Source organism: Micropterus dolomieu, linkage group LG20 (assembly GCF_021292245.1).
Source record: "Micropterus dolomieu isolate WLL.071019.BEF.003 ecotype Adirondacks linkage group LG20, ASM2129224v1, whole genome shotgun sequence".
NCBI lineage: Eukaryota > Metazoa > Chordata > Actinopteri > Centrarchiformes > Centrarchidae > Micropterus > Micropterus dolomieu.
The window spans coordinates 26,655,313-26,677,608 of record NC_060169.1 but is presented as its reverse complement, the minus strand read 5'-3'; the positions used below and the strand labels follow the sequence as shown (position 1 = coordinate 26,677,608).

Below are 22,296 nucleotides of genomic sequence, written 5' to 3'. Positions count from 1 at the left end.
TGGGAGCTAATGATGCTGGCGTTCGTCGCTGGATACCCAAATCCACAATAGCCTTCTAACTATGTAATTCAGGTCTTATGTATATAATAATAAGCATCTAAAATGGCTCTCATACAATTCAACTCTACTCTGTCAAATTAGTGAAATGTTCCTCTACAATCTGTAGGTCAAGAGACAGACAAGTGGAAAACAATGACGTGAAAAGGTGACAGAGACTAACGCAGCAGCCCAGATTGAAGAGGAGCTGAAGAGGCTTAGAGAGGAGAGCAGCTGGAGGGGTGGACATCCATACCAGCAAAGGCTTGTTTAAACATTCATTGTGGGCATTTAAAAAGGCACAAAGCAGCAGCAGTGGGCATGGGTCACTATTATCACAAATTGCTTCATTTTAGCTAGAGAGGCAAACAAAGACAGCACCCGCCAGTCACATTAATAAAACTGAAGTGGGAGCAGCCATTATGCTGCCATTCGGTCACACGCAGCATGGAGAAACCAGTGATGTATGAGAGCAGAAACAGTACAAGACTCTGCATCAAAGGCATCAGCACCAAACTGGACCACAGTTCTCTGTGGCTTCTTGACATACAGATAGGAATGGTGATCTCAACTGGACCACACTTTATCTAACCCTAAATTTATCCTCATATCCTATTTAATGGCTACAGTGTAACAGGAAATATGTATGGGAAGATACGAAAAGTTTAAATGAACATTATGCTAGTAGCTTATAAACCATATGAAATGTGTCATAATCATAATAATATAATGATAACTAGGACTGGTCATCAAAACACTGTACATTTTTTGTGCTAACCCTAATGTCTCCACAACAATGAAATCAAAAATTGTCAATTAGGGCTCCAACAATTAGTTGATTACTTGATTTGTCAACCCAATCGCCTGGAAATGAATCTGGAACGTTTTTGATAATCGATTATTCACTGTCTTATCTGGATAAGTGCTATTATAACTTAGACTTAAATATAGACTAGATAGAAATATAGACTTCCATCCATTATCAGTTAATCAGTATCTTCTATCTGTAAGATGACTCTGAGATCAAATGGGTAACATACCTAGATTGTACCAAACGTCCATCTCTCCACTGAGAGTGCGAACCTCAATGATGGTCTGGCCCAGGAAATCGTCTGACTCACGCTTGAAATGCTGCTTCACCCGTGATTTGATGTCATCGTCCTCGTCCCACACACGTACCTTGATGCGGTCAGTGGCGTTGTGACATTCACTGTAATTTGGAAGATAATTACGCCAGGTCAAAACAATCGCAACTACATGAACAACAGCATATTCAGTGATAGCTCATCAGGTTGGGGTATTCAGTGGAGCAGAATGTCTGTCAAAAGCACAATTTACACAAAAAGCTTAAATATGAGTTCAGACACCCACACTTCTGACCCTTTTCTAACTAACATATGGAGAACCATTCTTGCCTGGATTCTAATGAGAGAATATGCTTTTTTGTGTACGCACAGAGATGTATGTGTGTTTGAGTGTGCAAGCCTAGCATGTGTATGAGGAGACGGGCTCATTGCCTCGCAGGAAAAATTACCACAAGGCATTGCATGGCCTTTACTCTACATCTCTAGAGTTTTCACAGGAATGGCTGTGTAGCATTCATAGCAATGATTATATGTTTGTGAAAGTTTTATGTCCACCTCTTGGGTCCTCCTTGCATCAGTGCAGCTGACAGAAGTTTCACAATAATGACTCTGCTAAATAGAACAGAGGTGGCCAAAGCACTTAGCTTCAGAAGGGGTCATACTGTTCTGGAATTAAAACCGACAGATTACATTTTGTTCTAATGACATCTTGGGTGCGACAGCCAGAGAAACAGTATCTGCAGTAGTTTTTTTAACTAATCCCTTTCCGGGGGAAGCACTGTCTGCTGCTGCTGCTGCACTAGTCTGGGACTTTGCTCTCTGCCAAGCACACAGTAATGTATCGCTCTATTAATCTACATCCCTGTAGTAATGGGAAAGAGTTTTATTACAGCCACCACTGGAGTCTCATTACAGGTGAGGAGCCTTGTTTATAACTGGCACCGCACACGCACACGCACACACACACATGCACACGCACACATAAACGTAAACACAAACACATACATACGGAAAATCTCAGTAATATACACATGTGTTCTTATGGGTTTTATAAAATGTATTATTGATAACTGAATTCATTAATTTTGTTAATTTGAGGGGAAAGTAACACACATGCATATAAAATAGTACTTTAATGAAACTTTTGTTTATAATACCTTTAACTTTGGAACTTTAGACAGAAAACTCCAAAAGGTAATGATGCTGGAAAACTCACCGCTTGCAATAGTCAAAAAATGCTTTTAGCCGCTCTCTTTTTGGTTTAAGAAACCTAAACATGACAAACCCTCCCTGATCATTAAACAGTGGCTCCCCTGTGCCCCATCTCCAGACATGATTACAGGTTAAGAGAAAAGAAAAAAGAACCAACAATAAGTAAATTAATTATTTGCTGATGCTGATGCCCAGGGGGGCTAGGGCCCGACCTTGGTCAGATTACATGCCACATTATTTTTGTGTTTGATTTTAGAGAGAGGTTCAGAAGGGCTTACTACCCTTACTACTTGGCCTGTCAGTCTGGTGCTCAAAGTGCAGGACTACTGGCAAACAACCTTGATTCTGACTTATTTACTAATACCACAAGATTCCCTTGAACAGATGATTCTTAACCTTAGTGGGGATTATCTGGTCAGATTAATAGAGAGCACTCACAAGTAGAACTTCTCATCCCAGACTGGGTTGAGGTTGCCGAAGATGGTCTTCGTCCTGCGTTTGGTTTTGCCCACCTGGACAGTGACGTAGGGGTCACTGGAGCCAGTTTTATCCTTGGCCTGTAAGCCCTGTGCACTCATGACTGACCAGGTGACCAGACAGGGTGGGAGAAGAGGAAAAAGTCATCAATGTACCACCAAAACCAACATATCTGCTAGGGCTGAAAAATTAATCAGAACTTTATCCAAAAGTGCAATATGGCGTACTGCAATTTTCAAATCGCAGTAGGAACAATATTTGTTAAAGGTTATATGTGTTTTAAAATACCATTTTAAATTGAATATTGTCATGCTGCAGATATGTCCTGGCCTACACAGCCTGGAGACATAAGAAAACATCTTTGTTTGGTACACATCCCTGCAACAACCACACTGTGTTTTTCAATAAAATTGAGAATAATGATGTAAAAAATGATCACTCCCCCTAGTCTGCAAATTATATTGCAATTGCAATATCAGTCAAAGTAATTGGCATTATTTTTATTCTCCAAAATCTTAAGGTTTTGAAAATTTGATTTTATAGATGGAAAGTTCCTTGTCCTGAACTTAATAATAACATTGTTTATCAATAAATTAATTCTCAGGGGCATATTGTGGAATATATATATAAGGAAACCCTGGCCTGGTGGGTTAGGTTTTATTGCAGATCTCAATCCTATTCATGAATATACCTCTATGTTTTGTTTTAGTGCTTATTACTCTGTTGCTTAAACTTGAGTTATTTGATTCTTTGGGTTTACTTTAAGAATCAAGGCTTTGTCACTTCCTCCACTGCCTACAACAACTTGCATGTGCCAAATCTGAAGCAACAAAGCAGCTCTTGACAGCAGCCATGATTCATTATTTTGTGTATATGTGAAGTGTTGTATCTCTGATTTATCTGTTCCTACATCCAGGCTATAGGTAGATTCCACCCCTGTGTGTGTACCCACTGCTACAGGCTTCAAATAAAGATCCGTGCTTCAGATTCTTCCACCTACACACACAGACGAAGGTGCAGAGAAGGAGAGACAGTAGTATTTCACAGCGCCATAAAAGGGAAAAAGGACACTGGGGCATTAAAAATGCATAAGTGACACTCTAAATAATTCAGGGTACATATATATCCCTCAGCTCAATGCTGACAGAGTTGGTGGGCAGGATATAGAGGTTCGAAGAGCCATGGCCTGCTAGCGACAAGATAGCGACATGCGTATAGAGGGGTCAGTATGCTTTAGGCTAAATGCTTGCCGGATATCCAGCAACATCTAAAACCCCTGCCCAGACACTTTATTAAATCAGAGTTGGGGGGGCTTGCATATTTTTACTATTTTCCAAACTTTCCAAAACAGACAATTCAACAATGTGCAGAGGTGAAAACATAAGCACATAACTACTTCTGTAACATTTCGTATATACAAACAAGTGCAACAACATGAATCCCTTTGAGGGAAAATTATAAAAAAGTGTGCACTTTTTTCCCCACAATTATCACTTCTCACTCTCCACTTTCTATGAAAGCCGGCGTTTTGCCATGCCATCCAGTGTGGCTTAGTTTTGAGCATGCCCCTGCCTTAAATAGAGTAAACTGGAAGCAGAGTTGGGATTTGAGCATTTAATCTGGTACTGAATCTGTTTATCAAATTCAAATCCCTTTCAATCCTTTTTTGAGTTTGTATGAATTAAGTTTAAGCAATTTTAAAAGGTGAGAAATAAAGTTCAAAGAATTGAAGAGTTTAAATGAGTGCCTGTTATATTTTGCCTTTAGCTAGTAAGACACTAGAAAAGATAAAAAAAAACTAAAACTATTTCCTTGAGCCAGTGTGTATTTCACCAACTGGATCAACAACTTTATAAGTACAAAAGGTAAGAAAAGTGATTGCTTTTGCTTAGAAAATAGTACAGTAACAGAGAGGGCATTTCAAGAAGCATAAACAGATGACATACACCTGTGGTATGAAGAACGGACCCTGAACAGAGGAGACCAACTACATTTCATCATTCAGTTCATTGACCTCTGTTGAGGAGTGTTTGAGCAAGGCTTTACAAAAAGTTATACAATTGTTATAAAACAATATAAGTAAAGTAAAATAATACCAGTGGTTCCACTTCCATATTGATAATGATTGATATCTAATTTTGAAGTTTTTTCGGCTTCTGAAGGTGGACGTGACAGAAAGAGTTTGAGAACTGCTGATATATACCATATACAGTGATGTAATATTCTTTCCTCATCACAGGATATTTGGATAACGGTGTGACCAGTGCATTTATGTACATTTCTAATTAGTTGATTAAAGTCTGTCAGATCAAGGTTCACATTCACTGCCAGACCTTGTAGTGTGCACATTAACCAGACACAGAATAACTCATGGTCGCTGAGAGTGCTGCAGAGTCATTTTTTATCTAATGAATGATAAATAAATAACAACTCAATAACTACATTTTTAAAAATAGGACGTTCGATAAGCCCCTGGGAAACTGAGGCAAACCTGGGTTTTTACAATGTTTTATATCGTTCCCTTTTCTCTCTCTCTTCTATTTCTTCTTTCTTCTCCTCTTCCTCTCTTCCTTGCTATCCCTTTCCATCTCCGTTTCTTTTTCTCTCTGGTGTATTGACACTGCGAGAAATGCGAGGTGAGCAATAAATGAGCAAGGTCTGGCACAGTTACCAAAGAGATGGATTGGAATCAGGGGTTGAGGTTACGAAACTTCCTGACCTTCTTCCTGCCACTTAATGAGGAATAAAAACCAGAAATTAAGTGATAGTATATGTACCATCATCAAACAGCGTGTAAAATATGGTGCAGAAAACTGAAATATGGACACGGGACTTCCGTTTCACTAAAAGGGATGATAAACAAAGCAACAGTTTAGGTAGGTAAAATCGAATTCATTTTCCATTTAAAACCCGAAAAAAAAAATGACTCACCTAAATTAACCAAACCATTATGTAAAAAAAGAAAAAAAAGTATGCAGAAACATAATTTTCCTTCTGAACATGCTGTGTCGTGCTGTACTGTCAAACTGCACTCACGGGCATGACATGTTCATTGGCCTCTCTGAGAGAGCTTGATGTGCAGCTATAGGGAGTTCTTTTCCAAAGTAAACTGTACAAACTAGCATGCAAGTGAGTTCATAGAAGACATAAAGATCTCTGTCAGTTGCAGCGAGTACTCTTGCACTATAATAATAAGTCATCATTGCCTCTTTATTACTGCCTCCCAGATGCTTTGCATTTTTACCATTTGGAAATCATTGTTGCAACCTGCCAAGATCTCCCACTGCTCAACTTATTTATAATATATTGTTTTCATTAGAGCTACATGTCACGAACTGAGCTCTTAATTAAAAATTATGTGTTATTTAAAATATGTTGTTGCCTAGGTAAATGCAGTAGTAACCCTCACGGAATTATCAACAATTACTTCTCCAAACATGACCTAATCCATCTGTATATTTATTTCTAATTAAATATGCATTGCTGTTTGTGGTTCAGTGTCATAGGTCAATGTCCAAGATCTTGATGTTAGAAACAAGTAAATGTTATTTGAGATGAGTCTGACTTGTAGTTGCAGTTTTATTGATTTGGCTTTGGAGTTTTGTTGATTTGGCTTAGGAGGACTGAGTAAAGTTACAACGCATTTATCAATATTCAGCTGATTGATGATTAATGTTTAAATGACAGCTAATAATAAATCTACATCACAACTGACAGATTCCATTATGGTAAGATTTATACTTAAAATTTACAAATTAACCAACAGGAGCCAGGCTAACCTGTGATGCTGATTTTGGCAGACCACTTGGAGGTCCCATCCAGAACAGCCTGCTTGGCTGTCTTCAGATGGCTGTTGAAGTCTTCTTTGGAGATGTGGAACATCTCCTGGATCACCTCGAACACTTCAGGACGGTTCTTCTCCCTTATCTTCATGCGCTCCTTCATAGCCATGATGATATTCTGGGTCTTGTCCTCTGCCCCGTGCTTAGAGCTCTTCTCCACTGCCCCTGAAACAAGCCAAGAGCATTTAGGTGTTTATTAATTAATTAATACCCATGAATTGGAATAAAAACTGGTGATCCATTGAGCACCAGGATATGTATCTTATTTAGCTAAATTTCATTTCTCTTAACTTTTTCTGTATCTGATCGTGTATCTGGAGTGCGTTCATGAGTGCAGATTGAAATGAGATAAAGATGAATCGCAGTTTGAATTATAAAAGATTGTTATGCTTGTATAAAACAGTTTTAAAAACAGTGAGTTTTATAACAGTGTAGGTAATCCACTTAAAGTGTGACTGAGGATTGCCGTGAGGATCATCCTGAAGCCTGCAAGTCACATTGTTCCAGTCAACACTGCAATAACAGGGGTGTGCCTGACTGAATAGCTGATTGGAGACTGCAGCAATTTCGAGTGACTGACCAAGCAGTGTAAAATGCACTATGTCACTTGTAGCAATGAGTGCAAGGAGATACATAATATGTATTCATGTGTACTTTGGGACTTTCAGTACAGTGCTGGTATTTAGATAGAGATGTGGGAGAGGATTATAGATGAAGTTCCACAGTAGCATTGTGCAAAGTTAACAGATATCCAGGCAAACAGTGTTTTTAGGCAGATAACCGCCCACCCTGAGCCATGGTTCTGCTCAAGGTTTCTTCCTCTTGAAAGGAAGTTTTTCCTTTCCTGTGTTGCCAAGTGCTTGCTCATGGAATTGTTGGGTCTCTTTAAATAACAGCACAATGAGTATGGTAGAGACCTGCTGTATATGAAAAGCGCTATGAGATAACAGTTGTGAAGTGGCGCTATATAAATAAAATTGAATAGAAATTAATTTAGATTTAGCCGATTTTAATGATAATCAATTGTTCGATTGTTAACCAGCAGAACAAAAAAATTTGTCAATCGTAAGATCAGACTGTAAGATCATAAAAATTAACATTAAGCATGTAACAAAATTAGAATGAATGAATGCATTTTCTATTTGATGCTGTTTAAACCTCTCTGAACACACACAATAATATACGTAGCACTATACCCACAAAGGGTCTTTATGAGTTGTACATCAACGCATTATGGGATGGGTCTACTTCCTTACTTTGTAAACAATCCGCATTGAGCAGGTCCTGGCACTTCTCATGGCATTTAACGCCACACTCTGAGCAGCGCATGCCCTGACGGGCGATGCCCCACAGCAGGCCCTCACACTCATGGCAATATGTGGGTGCCGTCGCCGTCCACACCTCGAAGTTATGGGGTGTTGTGGATGATATCGGGTAGATCAAGGCCTGGAGAGTCTTCTTGAAGACATGCAGTTTCTGAAAACAAAGAGAAGGCATTGAGAAAGTGTAAGCAATAATAAGGTATGTAGGCAATGATGGAAAAGATATTGGGATGTGAGAAACAGAGGCTGTTAAACTCTCATGGTACCATGAGGTAGAGAACATAAGATTTAATAACAACCTCAAAAGTTAATAAAAAAACAACTTTCTACTTATATTGCTTTTCAGAAATGTTCAATACATCTAGAGATCAGTACATAAAAAAGATTAATTCTTTTGTACCTGCTGAGGGACCACAATGTCCTGACATAAAGTTTTAAAAACAGCTTCAGTGGGCTTAATTCATATTGATCTGCAGTCTGAGTTAAATGAAATTTACAATACACTTTTCCATTACAGTAATCTTGGCAATTATATAAGTTAGCTAAACTGCAGCTATTATTCATCAGTACTGCTGCATTCTTCAGCTTCTTTTATGAGAGAAAGGGATCTAACAGATTTGTTGATCCTTTCCTGATTACCTTATCATCAGTGGAGAGGTCAGCGGTATGAGTGTAAATCAGCCTTATATCTCATTAAGCTTAGATTAACAGCATCCTTAGCCCACAGGCTTTGATCACATTGAGTGGTTTACTGACTAACACTCCTCCAGACCAAATACAAAAGTCTACTTGAGGCCTGTCTAGACTGATTGCTGTGTAACAGAAGCCTCTTCGAATTGAATGCTTTACTGCAGCAGCCCTGCCATCCACAAGGACTGGAAAATGGGCCGGGACTTGCCAATTCTTGAAGGCAGAATCAATGGGTGCTGTAAATAAGGTTTTTAAAAGTGAGCATTATCCAGATTGAGAGAGAGAGAGAGAGAGAGCAAGAGAGAGAAAGTGACAGAGAAAGAGAAGGAGATGTATGGTGGTTAAATAAATCTTCAAGAGATATTTGCTCTCCACTTCTACTGTGCTCCACTCCTCGTCCCTTCTCCTCCACCCCTCCCTCTGCTGTCAGGCCCCTCTGTGTTGACAGTGTGCTTTAACACCTGAACAGCAGCTCACCACTTTACCACAAAGACTGCTGCACTGCTCACTCGAACACACATACACACAGAGATACGCACACTCATACACTTGCAGAGATGATTAAATGACACCAGATGACAGGACAACAAGGCTATCTAACATTGTAAGACTGCTGATGCAACAGAGAGGTTGCTGAACTGTGGAGGACCTTAAATGAAACACAGAGGGAGACAGAGAGAGATTTCCCTTTTAATCTAGGAACGATGAGATGGAGCAGATGTCTGAGATTTATCCACAACTTACACACAAGCTAGACCAGGGCCACAACCAGAAGCCTGCTCCTCACCAAATGTAATACTGAACGTCCAGCACTGACACAGCCTGCAAGAGGTGAGCGAGCCAAAATTTCTGCGAGCAAGGGAAATATCTGTCTTTTTAAGCCTCTATTTTACCAGCCAACCAAATAATCTGAATGGTATCAAGTCTAGAACTACATTTCACTGCATGAGTAGTATGTTTGCTGTTAATCTATTTCATAAACACAGCCCTTTTCTCTCTTTTTAAATTTCCCTCGCTCCCTATCTGCCTCAATCTCATTCCTGACACTGAACGTCAGACTATGCAGCAGATGTGGGAAGAGTGCTGCATGTGTGAGCCTCATGTGTTAAACTGGGAGGTAACCCTGGTGATTTTGTGCGAGACACTTCTACAAATGATTGACAGCCTCTGCCTGAGAGCAACATGACAGAGAAGAATCTAATCTCGCCTCTTTCTTTCACCCCTCCTTTCCAATTTCACCACCTATTGTCCTTGTCAACCACTTCCCTAACACTGTCATCCTCTCCTCATCCTGCTCCAGCCTTCTACACCTATAATCTTTTGCTTTAACTACTGTACTGTCTCAGCCATAACAAGGAATACATGTCGCGAACTTTTGACAATCTCAAGTATTTAAACGCAATCTAATATGTTTTTCTGTCTGGCAAGATTCACAAAACTACCCAAAATGACTTGGGCGGAAATCACAGGCAAGAATTTTAAAATCAATGTTGGATATTTTGCTATTTACGACCCGCCTGATGATATCTGAACTGACTTAGAACAATGCATCACATCTTATTTCCAGATACTCCTTGACCCATGTCAGATCGTGGCTCCCTATTTCCTTCGTCCAGGCTGCCGTTGTCTCAGCAGGTAAGCAAGACCCCAGTTTATGTTGACAGTCACTGTTGAATGGCTCTGGTGCTCAGATCACACGCAGCTCAGAACATTGAGCAGACACACGGGCCGTTAGCCGGCCCACACATAATGTTCCTTTCTGCTCTAAAAAGCAGATACATGGGGAACATGACGCAGGAAGAGAACACCGTCAAGAGAGAGAGACTTCTCAGCAAAAACATTTTAAACCAATTCAAATGTGTTTAAGCTGAAAGAGAAAGAAAGGGAAGAGGTGGGGCAAAGATGAGACAAATAGAGGGTGGAAGAAGGAAGCACTCTAAACAGGTTCAACATCTCTCCAGGGAGTAGGGGGAGGATTGGTGTCTGATCATCAGGGCCATGAGGGCATGATGGCAAGTCACTCTTGGCTCTGATCTTCTCTCATTTTCTCCTCGTTTCCCTCCTTTTCTCACCCTTTCTCCTCTATGCTCTTACACAACATATGGTCATTTACTGAGTACTCACGGGAAAGCACTCTCCTGGACTTAATGCAGCAGATAAAACTCTAACATCTGCTCGTCCTACTTAACAAGACCGCACAATCCACAGCTTTGCTCGGAACTCAGCCCCCCTTGACCACCACTTACTTATTACTTCCTTATTTGCTCTGAGCCCTAAAGTTCAATTCTTTACTGTGGCGCAATCTCCAAATTTGCCCAACAATCAGCTCCCTTTGAGCACCAATTACCAAAGTGTATGTATCACGTCACTTTTCCCTCATCTGGAACATGAGTCGTTCATCCCTAAAGCTCCTTTAATCATCCCCATGGCTATGAGTAAGCAATCAGGACCCCTTCTATTTAGGGCAACTGGGCATGTGAGGACCAAGACAGTGTGTGAGAGTGTGAGAGTGTGAAACAGATAAGTGAAGAACATGTACACATATGAGTGTGCACAGATTGAGGGCCACGTTGTTTGAAAAGATGAAACATTTGTGCATGATGTACAGAGCACATTTAAAGTAAGTAATCTTGTAGGCTTAGGCCCCTCGTTGCACATCAGAGGATATGAAATTGTCTGCTTGTTTGTCATGCCTCCTATAACGCTGACTTCCCTCTGGGAGGGAAGAATTGCAATCAATTAATGCAGAGAGATTCAGAGGTCAACAGAAAAGTGTCTCACACCATCGACTGAGGCATTCTGCCCGTTCTCTATAGCTCTGTCTTCCTCGATGCACACTGCTTATTATTAATCATAGGGCATTGTCCAAATGAAATGATGCGGACCATCTCTTAATTTATGAACTGAGCCAAATGATCTGACAGAAGGAGCACAGCAGAAAGCATGAGTAGCTGGCAAACTGCAGTATGTATTATAGACAGAGACGCGCAGACATACAGATGATGGCATGCTGTATGTACATCTAAGGAAATAAAGCCAGTAACTAATGCAATCCATCTCATTTTTTTATTTTGGAACCCCGTGTTCCTGGTAATGTGATCCCGGGCCCTAAAGTGCAATAGCTGCAGCAAACAGCACAGCTATGAAGGTTTTTCCCAGCACCCTCCTCTCCAAACACCCTAAAAATAATGAGAACATGGATCCTGCATCTCATATCCCCGTAGAATCCTTCATTACTGACTAAGACTCCACAATAAACAGACAACAATTTTCCATGCGGGCATGTTAGTACTCACCAGGTCCTCATTATTCAGGGTGGACCGGTTCACCAGAGCGAACGAGATGCCTGCCTTTCGAGCAGTGAGGGTCTGAGAGAAGAAGAGGAAACGAGAGGCGATGAAAAGGGTTAAATTTACCAATTGCCTATCTGCAGTTTAATGTAGTATTTCAGTGGATTTACACACAGCTACATGTACAGCACACATCTATATAACAGCTTGTGAATAAGTGATTATATTTTGCAAAAGGAAGGAAAGCCCTGAGTAGAAATTAATAATACAATATCATTTGGATGAAGAAATTTGCTAAATCGTAGTAAAACTATACATCACAATAGAAACAAGACTTTATAAATTTCAGTAATGTATGAGTCTAAAGAAAAAGTGTTAACTTAACTTGTGCACAAGCACAGCCATAAAATAAGCTTACCAAAGCCTGTGATTTCCAGGAGGGCCATTAAAAGAGAATAAAAGACATAAAGAAATTGAATTAGGGGGATGAATGCTGCGCACACAAACAGCAGAGAAATTGTATTTATTATCCATACTGAGCTCATAGGTGTCTCAACTGCCATGCAGGACTGCTGGTGAGGGCATAGAGCTTTTGAAAGATTCTACTATTCATCAAGAGAGATTATACAGCCGTTGCTGGATTCTTTATCCACTCATGCATTGGAAGTTACTAAACTGCAGTCATGCTTGGCATTTATATTCAGTTCTCTGTTGGATGAAGCTTTGATCATATTTTCTGCTGTCTGCCCTGCACATTAGTTTGACACAAACAGAAACACAAGACACACACACACACTCACGTATGGGTGAAGCCAGCTGTACTGCACAACACCGACTCGCTCACACACACACACACACACCAAACCCGTTTAAAAGACACACACGTATCTGCTCAGACATTCACAAACGTACTCAAACATTAAATAGGCACTCCCACAAACACAAAAAGGTAACACACACATACAGATGCACACACGTAAATTAGCTCTTATATTAATATCCACTGAGTTTGGGTGACCAGAGACTGATAAACATTTATCCCATACTAGAGGAAATAACATAACAGAGGAATGCAGACATGGACAGCTGACAATATTGGATCAGTCTTTACCACGACCCTCTTGTCTGCACAGCCCAGCTATGGTAAAGATCCATGGAAGCCATGGAGAATGTAGGAGGGAACGTGACCTCTACATGAACTGTGAGTGTTGATGTAAGTTTATCAACATGCACCAGCACTGCTGAGGTTGCAACGGGCAATACAATATGACCCTGTGTCCAGATGTTATCTATGCAGCTACAATCCAGCATTCAATGCTTTGTGAACCCATTTTCAACTTTCTTTTTCTGTTTGTTTATGATTTTGCATCCCGCCATTAGAAGGGGGAACCCTGTTGTCCAGTCCAATCAAACGCTGTTGCTGCCCTGAAGCAATCACACAGCAAATGGGGGACATTGACAAAGGAGAGGCATGAAAGGGGACCAATTAGTTTGCTGACTACTGACTTCATCCCACGTGTAAAAGGCTTGTTCAGTGTCACTTTTACATGATTTAAAAGCCTCACACAGTTAAATCAGAAGTCAATGAAGTCTCTCGGATATATTTTTGGGTTGAGTTGTCAACATTTCAAGTTAAATGCAATTTTTTGACACCTGCCGAGCAACTAAAAAAAAGGGAAGAAAAATGGCCAAGCATCGGCGAGGCTGAAATCTGACAACTCACTGAAAAATATCACCCATAGCTGTTATGGGTCTGTGTAGGAATGGCAAATATACACGCAAAGTCCAAAAAAAAATGAAAAATAAAAACGATAACCCATACTTACCAAGACATTGTTGGTTATTAATTTCATGAGAGATATGGACAAATACAGCATCAACTCATGTTGTTCACTGTGATATAAACATTCATCAGCATCTATGTGTATGACATCAAGCTACATAATCATATTATTTCACAAGAAACTCTACATAGAGTAGAATGTTTAAGTATTAAACAGGTTTTTTTCAAGTAGCTCATTTTAAGAGTTCTGATAATTGTTTCCATCCTTTTGACTTAAATACATGAAGATGAGAAACAAACAAACATACGCAAGACATACACACACTGTGCAGCACATAATGGACAAACAGTTATAAAAAGACATGAATACTATTCGCCTCACGACAGCCTGTTGTCTTTCACAGAGACTAACCATGTGGCACAGTGCTAAAGTGGACTGCACTGCAACAGGCCTCTCTGTGGGGTATGTTATGACACATTATGTCCCAATAAAAACAAATGTGGGAGCATCACTGGGATGCAATGTCTTAAACATCCTCTCTAGGCTAATTAATCAAGCCATAGAGTTATGGCTAAGGTTACATTTAACATTCCCAAGTGCTCTACACTAAATAGCCAGAGTTTTAAATGGTGGCTTTTATCTCCAATCAACTCCTTACTGGCTTGGAAAGTATTTCCAATCAACCCAATTGTGTGCTGCAACAAACTATTAATTAAAATCACGAATCCAGACTAGGTTATGTTTTAATAAGCATTATTGTTGCAGAGACTTCAGCTAAAGTAATATTAAGGCTATTATCAGCCCTATGCTAGACCTAGGATATTATATATATACAAACACTGTCACTCTAAAGCACCATTACATTTTATCAAGTTCCCAGTAAAGTTGTTATTTTCTTCAGTAGGGGTTCATACTCACACAGAGCAGGACTCCACCAGTGTAGTGTAATGTTGGGTCACTCACATACATTTGACATAAATCACATATAACCTTGTTGAGGCAGATGACTCACCAGGTCTCGGACAAGAGGCACTGTCCTCTTGCGGCGTAAATCTGGCATGCTGTCAATACCATAAAGAATACTGCCAGCCCTGGAGAAGCAGACAGATTTAAGGTGTATTAATATCATAATAATGCCATGCTGGGGGAGACATTACTACTGTGAAAGGGGGGCCTTGATTTACACAGCCGGCAAACACCATGGATCATGCCTCCTACCTAACCTGTCTCACCCCTTCCTCTGTGCTTCGCATGGTGCCAACTACCTACACTGGAGCTCCATGTAATCCCTCTCCCTCCCATAGACTCTCGCTTCCACGATATTTATGTATTAACAGGCTACAGTGATGCTTGCTATTCATAAATATTAAACCTGTTACTGGATTTATATTACATACTTTGAATGATGAATATGAGATTAATTGAGGGGTGAAAGACCACTACAGCAAAAACAATGCAAACAACTGCCTCCACGCCGCAAAAACGGTGACTTTAAGACGAGGTTTTCTCAGTCTCTAAAACACTTCACTTCCAGTTCTCTTCCTCTCTCCGTCCTTCAACTCCCTGGTGCACACTCCAAGACTCCCCCACTGCTTTCCCACCAGTCTTGCTCCTTTCCCGTGAGGCTCTCAGTGGCATCACCTCAACTGTCACTCAAAGACTCTCTAATGACCTCAACATGACGTAAGGCCCCAATGCCTCCACACAGATAAAGCTCCTCAAGCTTTCCTGTCAGCCCTCTTAGCGACATCAGTGGTATGACCCTAAAGATACACAACGTGACGAGCTGCACCGGCCCTTGACTCACCCCAGGACCCCTGGCACTCGCTGCCTTTATGCACAATGCATGCTGCAGATGGCTGCATAGTCATGGCATGAGCTGGGGTAATGGAGGCTAAATATGATTACTAGCTTTTTCCCCCTCACAACATTATATGAGAACAGTTGGCTTTATCTCTCGTTCATGTAGACTTTCATGATTAATCATTTATACATTTCTGAATAATCAATCAGGCATGTGATATATCCGTCTTCCCATCTGTGGTATGTCAAAAACAGAGAGCATGATTCCTTAATTGGGGCTGTGTGCCATAGAAACAGTGTGCCTGAAACATTTCTGCTATATGTGCCTCAGCATGGGGGTACAAAACAGCACAGCATCTCAGATTTGTGTAACTGTGAACCGATCGGATCAGGAAGTGAACCACCACTCACCCTCCAGACTGCAAGCCGAGCATTTTGGGATCCAAAAGACTGCGAGGCTACAGGGAGAAGAAACACACAATGTAAAACAAGAAGGTAAGCGCACACAACTAAACACAAAACAAACAGCAGCTAAATTGCAACAAAATAAATATACTGTATAAAAAAATTTACTTTTGAAAATACACTACATTTGGAGGACAATTCAGGATAAGATAAACGATAGGAGAGGAGGAGTACAACACAGGGAGAAGGGAGGGAAGCACTACAGGCAAAAGGCCAAATTATTCCACATCAATGTAATTTGTGGGCTGAGAGTTTTGCCGCTCTTGGTGCTTCAGGCCAGATTTGCCTATTGTGTAATGCTCCCTCCTCACTGACCAAAATCTCTAGTTTGAAACGCAAATAATTTTCTGAAAAGAGGAATGCAAAATGATAACCAGCACAAAGTGACAGCAAAATGGCTCAAAGGCACATGCTGCATTATCTTTTATACCTATATATATCACTTCTATTTATATACAGAAAAACAAACACACACTCTCACAGGTATACTCAATTTCAAATTCAATTCAAGGGAGAAATAAAATCCACACACCACATACCACAAAACTAAAGACACTCTTACAAACATATACACAAACATATGCACATGCAAGGGAATCACAAGTGGTTGATGATAAACAATGACTTAAAACCTGTGTGTCCAAAGCACTGCTGTCTGAAAAGAGAAAATGACAGGAGGGTGAAGAGTTAGGAAAGAGCAGCTCAGTGGAAAATACACACACATAGTTAGGATACTAATATACTATTACTGCCTGATCACACAATTCTGTTTTCGTCAAACAATTTACGCAGAAATGGAGAAGAAGTCAACATGTGCCTCAGGGAGAATGGATAGTAGAAACGGTAGAAAAGGCTCAGTTATACAACCGAACTCGGATTCTCAGCCAAAGGATGGAATGTGAATATCTTCTTTGAACATTTGAAATCAAAGTTACACAAATAAGAAAAGTATGCATTTGATCAAAAACATTACCAGAGTTAACACGCATAGCTATGGAGACATGGGACATTAGGTAAGCATAAGCGGTCGGTATCGTATTGCCATTTTAAAGAGGAACTGCGAGAGGGCAAGCCCTTTAAATAAGCCAGTCTGCAGAGGTGTAATTACTGTGCTATTGATCCATGGGTGATAAATGGCAGCATAATCATGATCTAATGTGCTACAAACAGAAAACAGCTGTTCACAAGAGAAAGATCAAATTGCTGCTCTGAGTAAAATGACACAAGAGAGAGCAGACTGCAGACGTGCAGTTACTGCATCACTAATACAGCATAAGGCAATGTAAATTAGCTTTCTTTAATTTCGCCAGTACCTATTCCATTTTGTTTTGGCTCTTTACTTGAAAGCTGACATTTGATTCAATTTTTACAATCGCATCATGATAATATTAATTCATTAATATATCAATAACTCTGGACCTACGCATTGATTGAGAACACAGTACATAGTATTTGGTTGATGTACAGAGTGCTTCATAGTGCCATTAGTGTTCACCACAACTGCATATCCTTTCATGATGATGGTCCTCACTCAGGCACTGATATGCAGTGACTGGATTCCAATTAGATTGTATGCATTCTTGAAAAGGCTGATTTTTTTTGTAGAGACACTACATTTTTGGTACAACTGTGGCAATATATTGCCACTAGGTGAGGTGACACCCAAAGCTGCGCAGACGCAGAGACACTGCACTCAAAGAGGAGCTAAGCTGCAAGTGGGTACCATGGACAGCGATCAGCTAAGCTACTTTCTGCACGGCTATACAAGATAAAGCCATCTCCTCTACCAGCAAGTCTGCAGCTGCACTAGATAATGCCAGCCCTCAAAGATAGGCTATAGGCTGCTGATATAAGCCTCATTTCACTGGTGCCTTAAATCTGTGGAACAAAAATTTAACTGATTGGTAGGAAACCTCTGTATGTGCGAGCTGTGGGCAAAGTGTTGAGGTATCAACAGTGGCACCAAATCCTGCATTTCAGTGCCGACACACATGGTCGCACCATATATAGATCAGAGCTGGCCAGAGCAGAAAGGCCTGCACATGGCTGATAGTATAACCATGACTGACCCCTGGTCCCACACACACACAGGAACATGTGTTCTTATGTAGACACATTCAGGCACACATTACACACAGACACACTAACGGACACATACTGACCTTTAAAATCCTCTATACCAGTATAAAAATCCTTATAAAATCATGAAATCTTAAATGATGATGACTGATATCCACAATATACTTATACACAGATTGTTTTCAGCATTTAGTACAATGACAAATTATGTCATGATCACAGACCAACACTATGATTGCTTGAGGGCATAGGGATCTTTCCAAGGAGTTCATGAAAAACAGAGGAGGTCAAGATAATAAAGAGGAGCATGACCTGGCAGTGACAGCAACTCCAAACATCTACCATTACTTAGAAGTTGTAGGTTCAAACATGATCGCTAGAACGGATGAATGCTAGAAGATTGTAACAACAACAGGTGATACTACAACAAATTTATTTATTTATCACCCACTGCCCACTGCTGGAGTCAACTCTTATACCAAGTTTCAAGTGTAACTGGAGAAAACCAATCCAGTCATGACTAACTTAATATCTGAGAATAAACATATTATACCAGCTTTTTCTAATAACATATGATAAAGTGTTTTAACAATTTCAATCAAGCCAGCTATAACGTTACACAGTTAGCTAAACAGCAACTAACATTAAAAAACATTCACCTAAAATTTGGCAAGATGGCAACATAAGTGAATCAATAATCGACAAATTCTACTTTTATGTTATTTATGACCAGCTAACAAATTCTCAAAATCAGTGTTCTACTCAACAACGCAGGTTTAGTATTAAATGGCACACAAAATGGGATAAAACTGCTTTAAATGACGTGCATTTCCATTAGTTTGACCCTCATATACTGCTGCAACAATGCCTCTCAACTCAACCAGAGTTGTGTCAGCAGTGGTTTCTTTTATGACACTCTCTACCTGTTTTAGTTGCCTAAACATTACAAACAGTATTTCTGGGCTATGTATCTTCACATGTGGACAGATTCAGGTTACTTTAAAATGTAATCACATAATTCATTTTGTAATAATTTAGTCACTAAAAAATTGCACATTACCAAGTCATCTTTTTTTTGTCAGCCTAGAGCGCGTGTAAATAATAACGTTATAAATGACTGAATTCCATGTAGTATTTCACCTTGGAAAAGAGCCATAATTAATATGATCAGTTACACCTGTGCTTTTCTTACTCAAAAAATCCAACGTTACCATCAAAAAAGGTCTATTACTCAACAGTATTAGTGTTACATTACTTCATTAATGTTGCTCAGTCCAGCTCAATCACGGTGCCTTCCAAAATCTGTAAATTACAGCTGCCACAGCCACATATCTCATCTTCGGTGTGTGTGGAAATAAAAGCAAATCACTGTAGTTTAAGAAGCAGCCCAAATTAGTTCTAACTTGACCTAATAACTCTTTAAAAATTGCATTTCAGTGTCTTTTTAATATTTCTCTGTTGCTTATTTGTTTTGTACGTAAAGCACTTTGAATTGCCTTGTTGTTGAAATGTGCTATACAAATACACTTGCCTTGTCTCGCCTTGCCTAGTTCTATATATTAGAACTAGTTCTATATATTAGAACTAAGTTAAGTTCGCAGATTGCTCGAAGCCCCGTGGGTGATGTCAAGAGGACAACCGATATTGCCTGCTAGAAGACACAACATGTTAAAAAGACAACTTTGAAGGTCTTCGCAGAAGCTAATCACTCCTCAGCTGCTGGCAGCATGCATGTTTGGGTCCAGTGGCTTTATTGAACTCACAAAAAAATTTATACCTGTCCTCGAGACTCCCATCCAACTGCAAATTAGCCCACCTGCTCAAATGTCAGATAAAGTCCACAGTTTAACTTTATGGTAATTCCTGAACTTATAATTCTACCAATAACCCCTCACTTCTGAGACAGGTAGGTTAATCACACTGTCAGTGCACGTGCCAGACCAGCAACACTGTGTGGTAGGAACAGACAAAAAGTGGCCTACTTAAGGAAAGGTTTTTATGTGTATTTTTTATTTCTTGGTGTAATTCAACATGAACATTATAGCTGAGAGTGATAAATAATATATATTTCCTTCCACTAAAATATTGATTATTGGTATGTGCTGTTTGTTGACCTACTGAAAACTATTTTATTAGTTTTATGTGTCCATATACTTATTTGCCTTTTTATTTTATTAATTTATTATGTAATTCAGTATTTTCATACCATGCACCATGTACATGTATGTGTCACCTTTAGAACTGTATAATGGTGTGTTTTCATTGCTTGCACCTTTTTAATAGGCTACCAACTTCTTCTAGAATATTTTGTTTGTGTTTTGCAGTGTAAAGAACCACTCAAGTATACAGATGGATAAAACATTTCAGACAAATAAGGCTGCGCCATTCCCAGCGCTGTTCCAAAGACTTCTATTCCTGTCATCATCACGCATGGACCAGTAAACCGAAATGTGCACATCCCACACAGAAATATTAGTAATCTCTTAAGGATTAGGACAACTGCACCAACTCCAGCACCCAGAACAAACTCATTTAAAATGGCTCTCTTCAATGTGAGATCACTTTCAAGTAAGACTTTTATCTTAAATGATTGTATCTTGTTTGCAAATCTAGATTTTATGTTTTTACCTGAATCATGGTTGCAAATGAATGACTATAGCCAGCTAGCTGAACTGTGTCTGCCTCAATATGATTGTTTTAGTCAACCGAGGGTCAGTGGTCGTGGTGGTGGGCTAGTGAGCGTGTATAGGGAAAATTTAAAATGTCATCAAGCACGCTGTGATGAATTTAACTCCTTTGAAGTTCTCACTCTTAAAGTTGGAGGGCTGCAACCTATCATATTTGTTATAATTTATCGCCCCCCAAAACCGCCTGGAGGATTTTTATCAGAACTTCCTGAATTTTTATCTACTCTGGTTTTAAATTATGACAGAATTGTTCTTTGTGGCGATTTTAATATTCATGTTGATGACCCCACCAATGTTAATGCAACTGACTTTTTAAATATGGCCACTTCTTTTAACTTCAAACATGTCAAAGGGCAAACACATAACTGGACTTGGTTTTTACCCTGGGTGTCAGCATTTCCTCTGTGGAATTAGTGGACATGACCATATCTGACCACAGATGTATTGTTTTTAGCTGCGATTCGCCTGTTACTCATGCCGCCTCACCAATCTCCGTGTGTTCTCGCTTCTTTAATGAACAAAGTGTTTCAAAGTTTTGCGCATTCTTTCAGAGCCAAAGCCAACACCTGTCTAATTCCAACAACAACAATCTGGTCGATCACTTCAATCATATCTGCTTGTCGTCACTAAATATTACTGCTCCTCTAAAGGTTAGGCCTACGTCTAAAGCTAGTAAGCAACCCTGGATAAATGACAGCATTCGCAGCCTAAAAAGGGAATGCAGGAAAGCAGAGCGCAGATGGAAAAAATCCAGTCTCCAAGTCCATTACCTCAGTCTGAAGGATTTACTAACTACAATAACATGGTTAAGGATGCGAGAACACACTATTTTTCTGAACTCATTACTACACATAAACACAATCCCAGGTTTCTGTTTAAGACTGTGGATCAGCTGGTAAACCCAACCCCTCCTTGTGCCTCAGCTGGAAGTAATGATGACTGTGAATTGTTTTTATCTAATTTTACCAATAAGGTGGTGTCAATCAGAGCCTCTATTACCCCCGTGGCCTCTTACTCAGAGGTTCCTCACCAGCAACAAGAGAGTTTTAACCAGTTTTATCCCATCGACTTGTCTGAGCTTTTAAAAACAGTATCACAAATGAGAGTGTCCTCCAGCCCACTTGATGTAATACCTACAAAATTTTTACTAAAAGTAATAGATTCTGTTGGGCCCCATTTGATCTCTGTTTTCAACAGCTCCCTATCTACTGGTTGTGTCCCTGATTATTTTAAAACGGCTTGCGTGAACCCACTTTTAAAGAAACCTGGTTTAGATCCCTCCCTCCCACAAAATTTTAGACCAATTTCAAAACTGCCTTTTACTGCAAAGATTCTAGAAAGAATTGTGTCCAAACAGCTGCTCACTGTACTGGAAAATAACAAATTATTTGAAAAGTTTCAGTCTGGTTTTAGGAAGTACCACAGCACTGAGACTGCCCTGCTTAAAGTCACCAATGACCTTTTAATGTCTGCTGATGAAGGCATGTGCTCAGTCCTGGTACTCCTGGACCTTAGCGCTGCTTT

At 39.9% G+C, this 22,296-nt stretch overlaps 1 protein-coding gene and 1 long non-coding RNA gene across 2 annotated transcripts in view; one reads left to right on the top strand and one right to left on the bottom strand.

Moving 5' to 3' along the window:
- LOC123959129 (protein unc-13 homolog C-like) overlaps positions 1–22,296 on the bottom strand; it is a 125,649-nt gene that overhangs the window by 68,146 nt on the left and 35,207 nt on the right. The window contains exons 2-8 of the mRNA XM_046033025.1: positions 15,953–15,999; positions 14,751–14,829; positions 11,961–12,032; positions 7,909–8,128; positions 6,590–6,817; positions 2,772–2,913; positions 1,077–1,246 (exon numbers count right to left, since the gene is read on the bottom strand). Coding sequence (XP_045888981.1) covers positions 1,077–1,246; positions 2,772–2,913; positions 6,590–6,817; positions 7,909–8,128; positions 11,961–12,032; positions 14,751–14,829; positions 15,953–15,975 — 934 coding nt within the window. The 5' untranslated portion in view covers positions 15,976–15,999. The remainder of the gene's footprint in view (positions 1–1,076; positions 1,247–2,771; positions 2,914–6,589; positions 6,818–7,908; positions 8,129–11,960; positions 12,033–14,750; positions 14,830–15,952; positions 16,000–22,296) is intronic.
- Positions 1,832–6,897, top strand: LOC123959130. The gene is made up of 2 exons (XR_006822234.1): positions 1,832–2,036; positions 6,577–6,897. It is a non-coding gene; the product is annotated as an uncharacterized LOC123959130 (long non-coding RNA).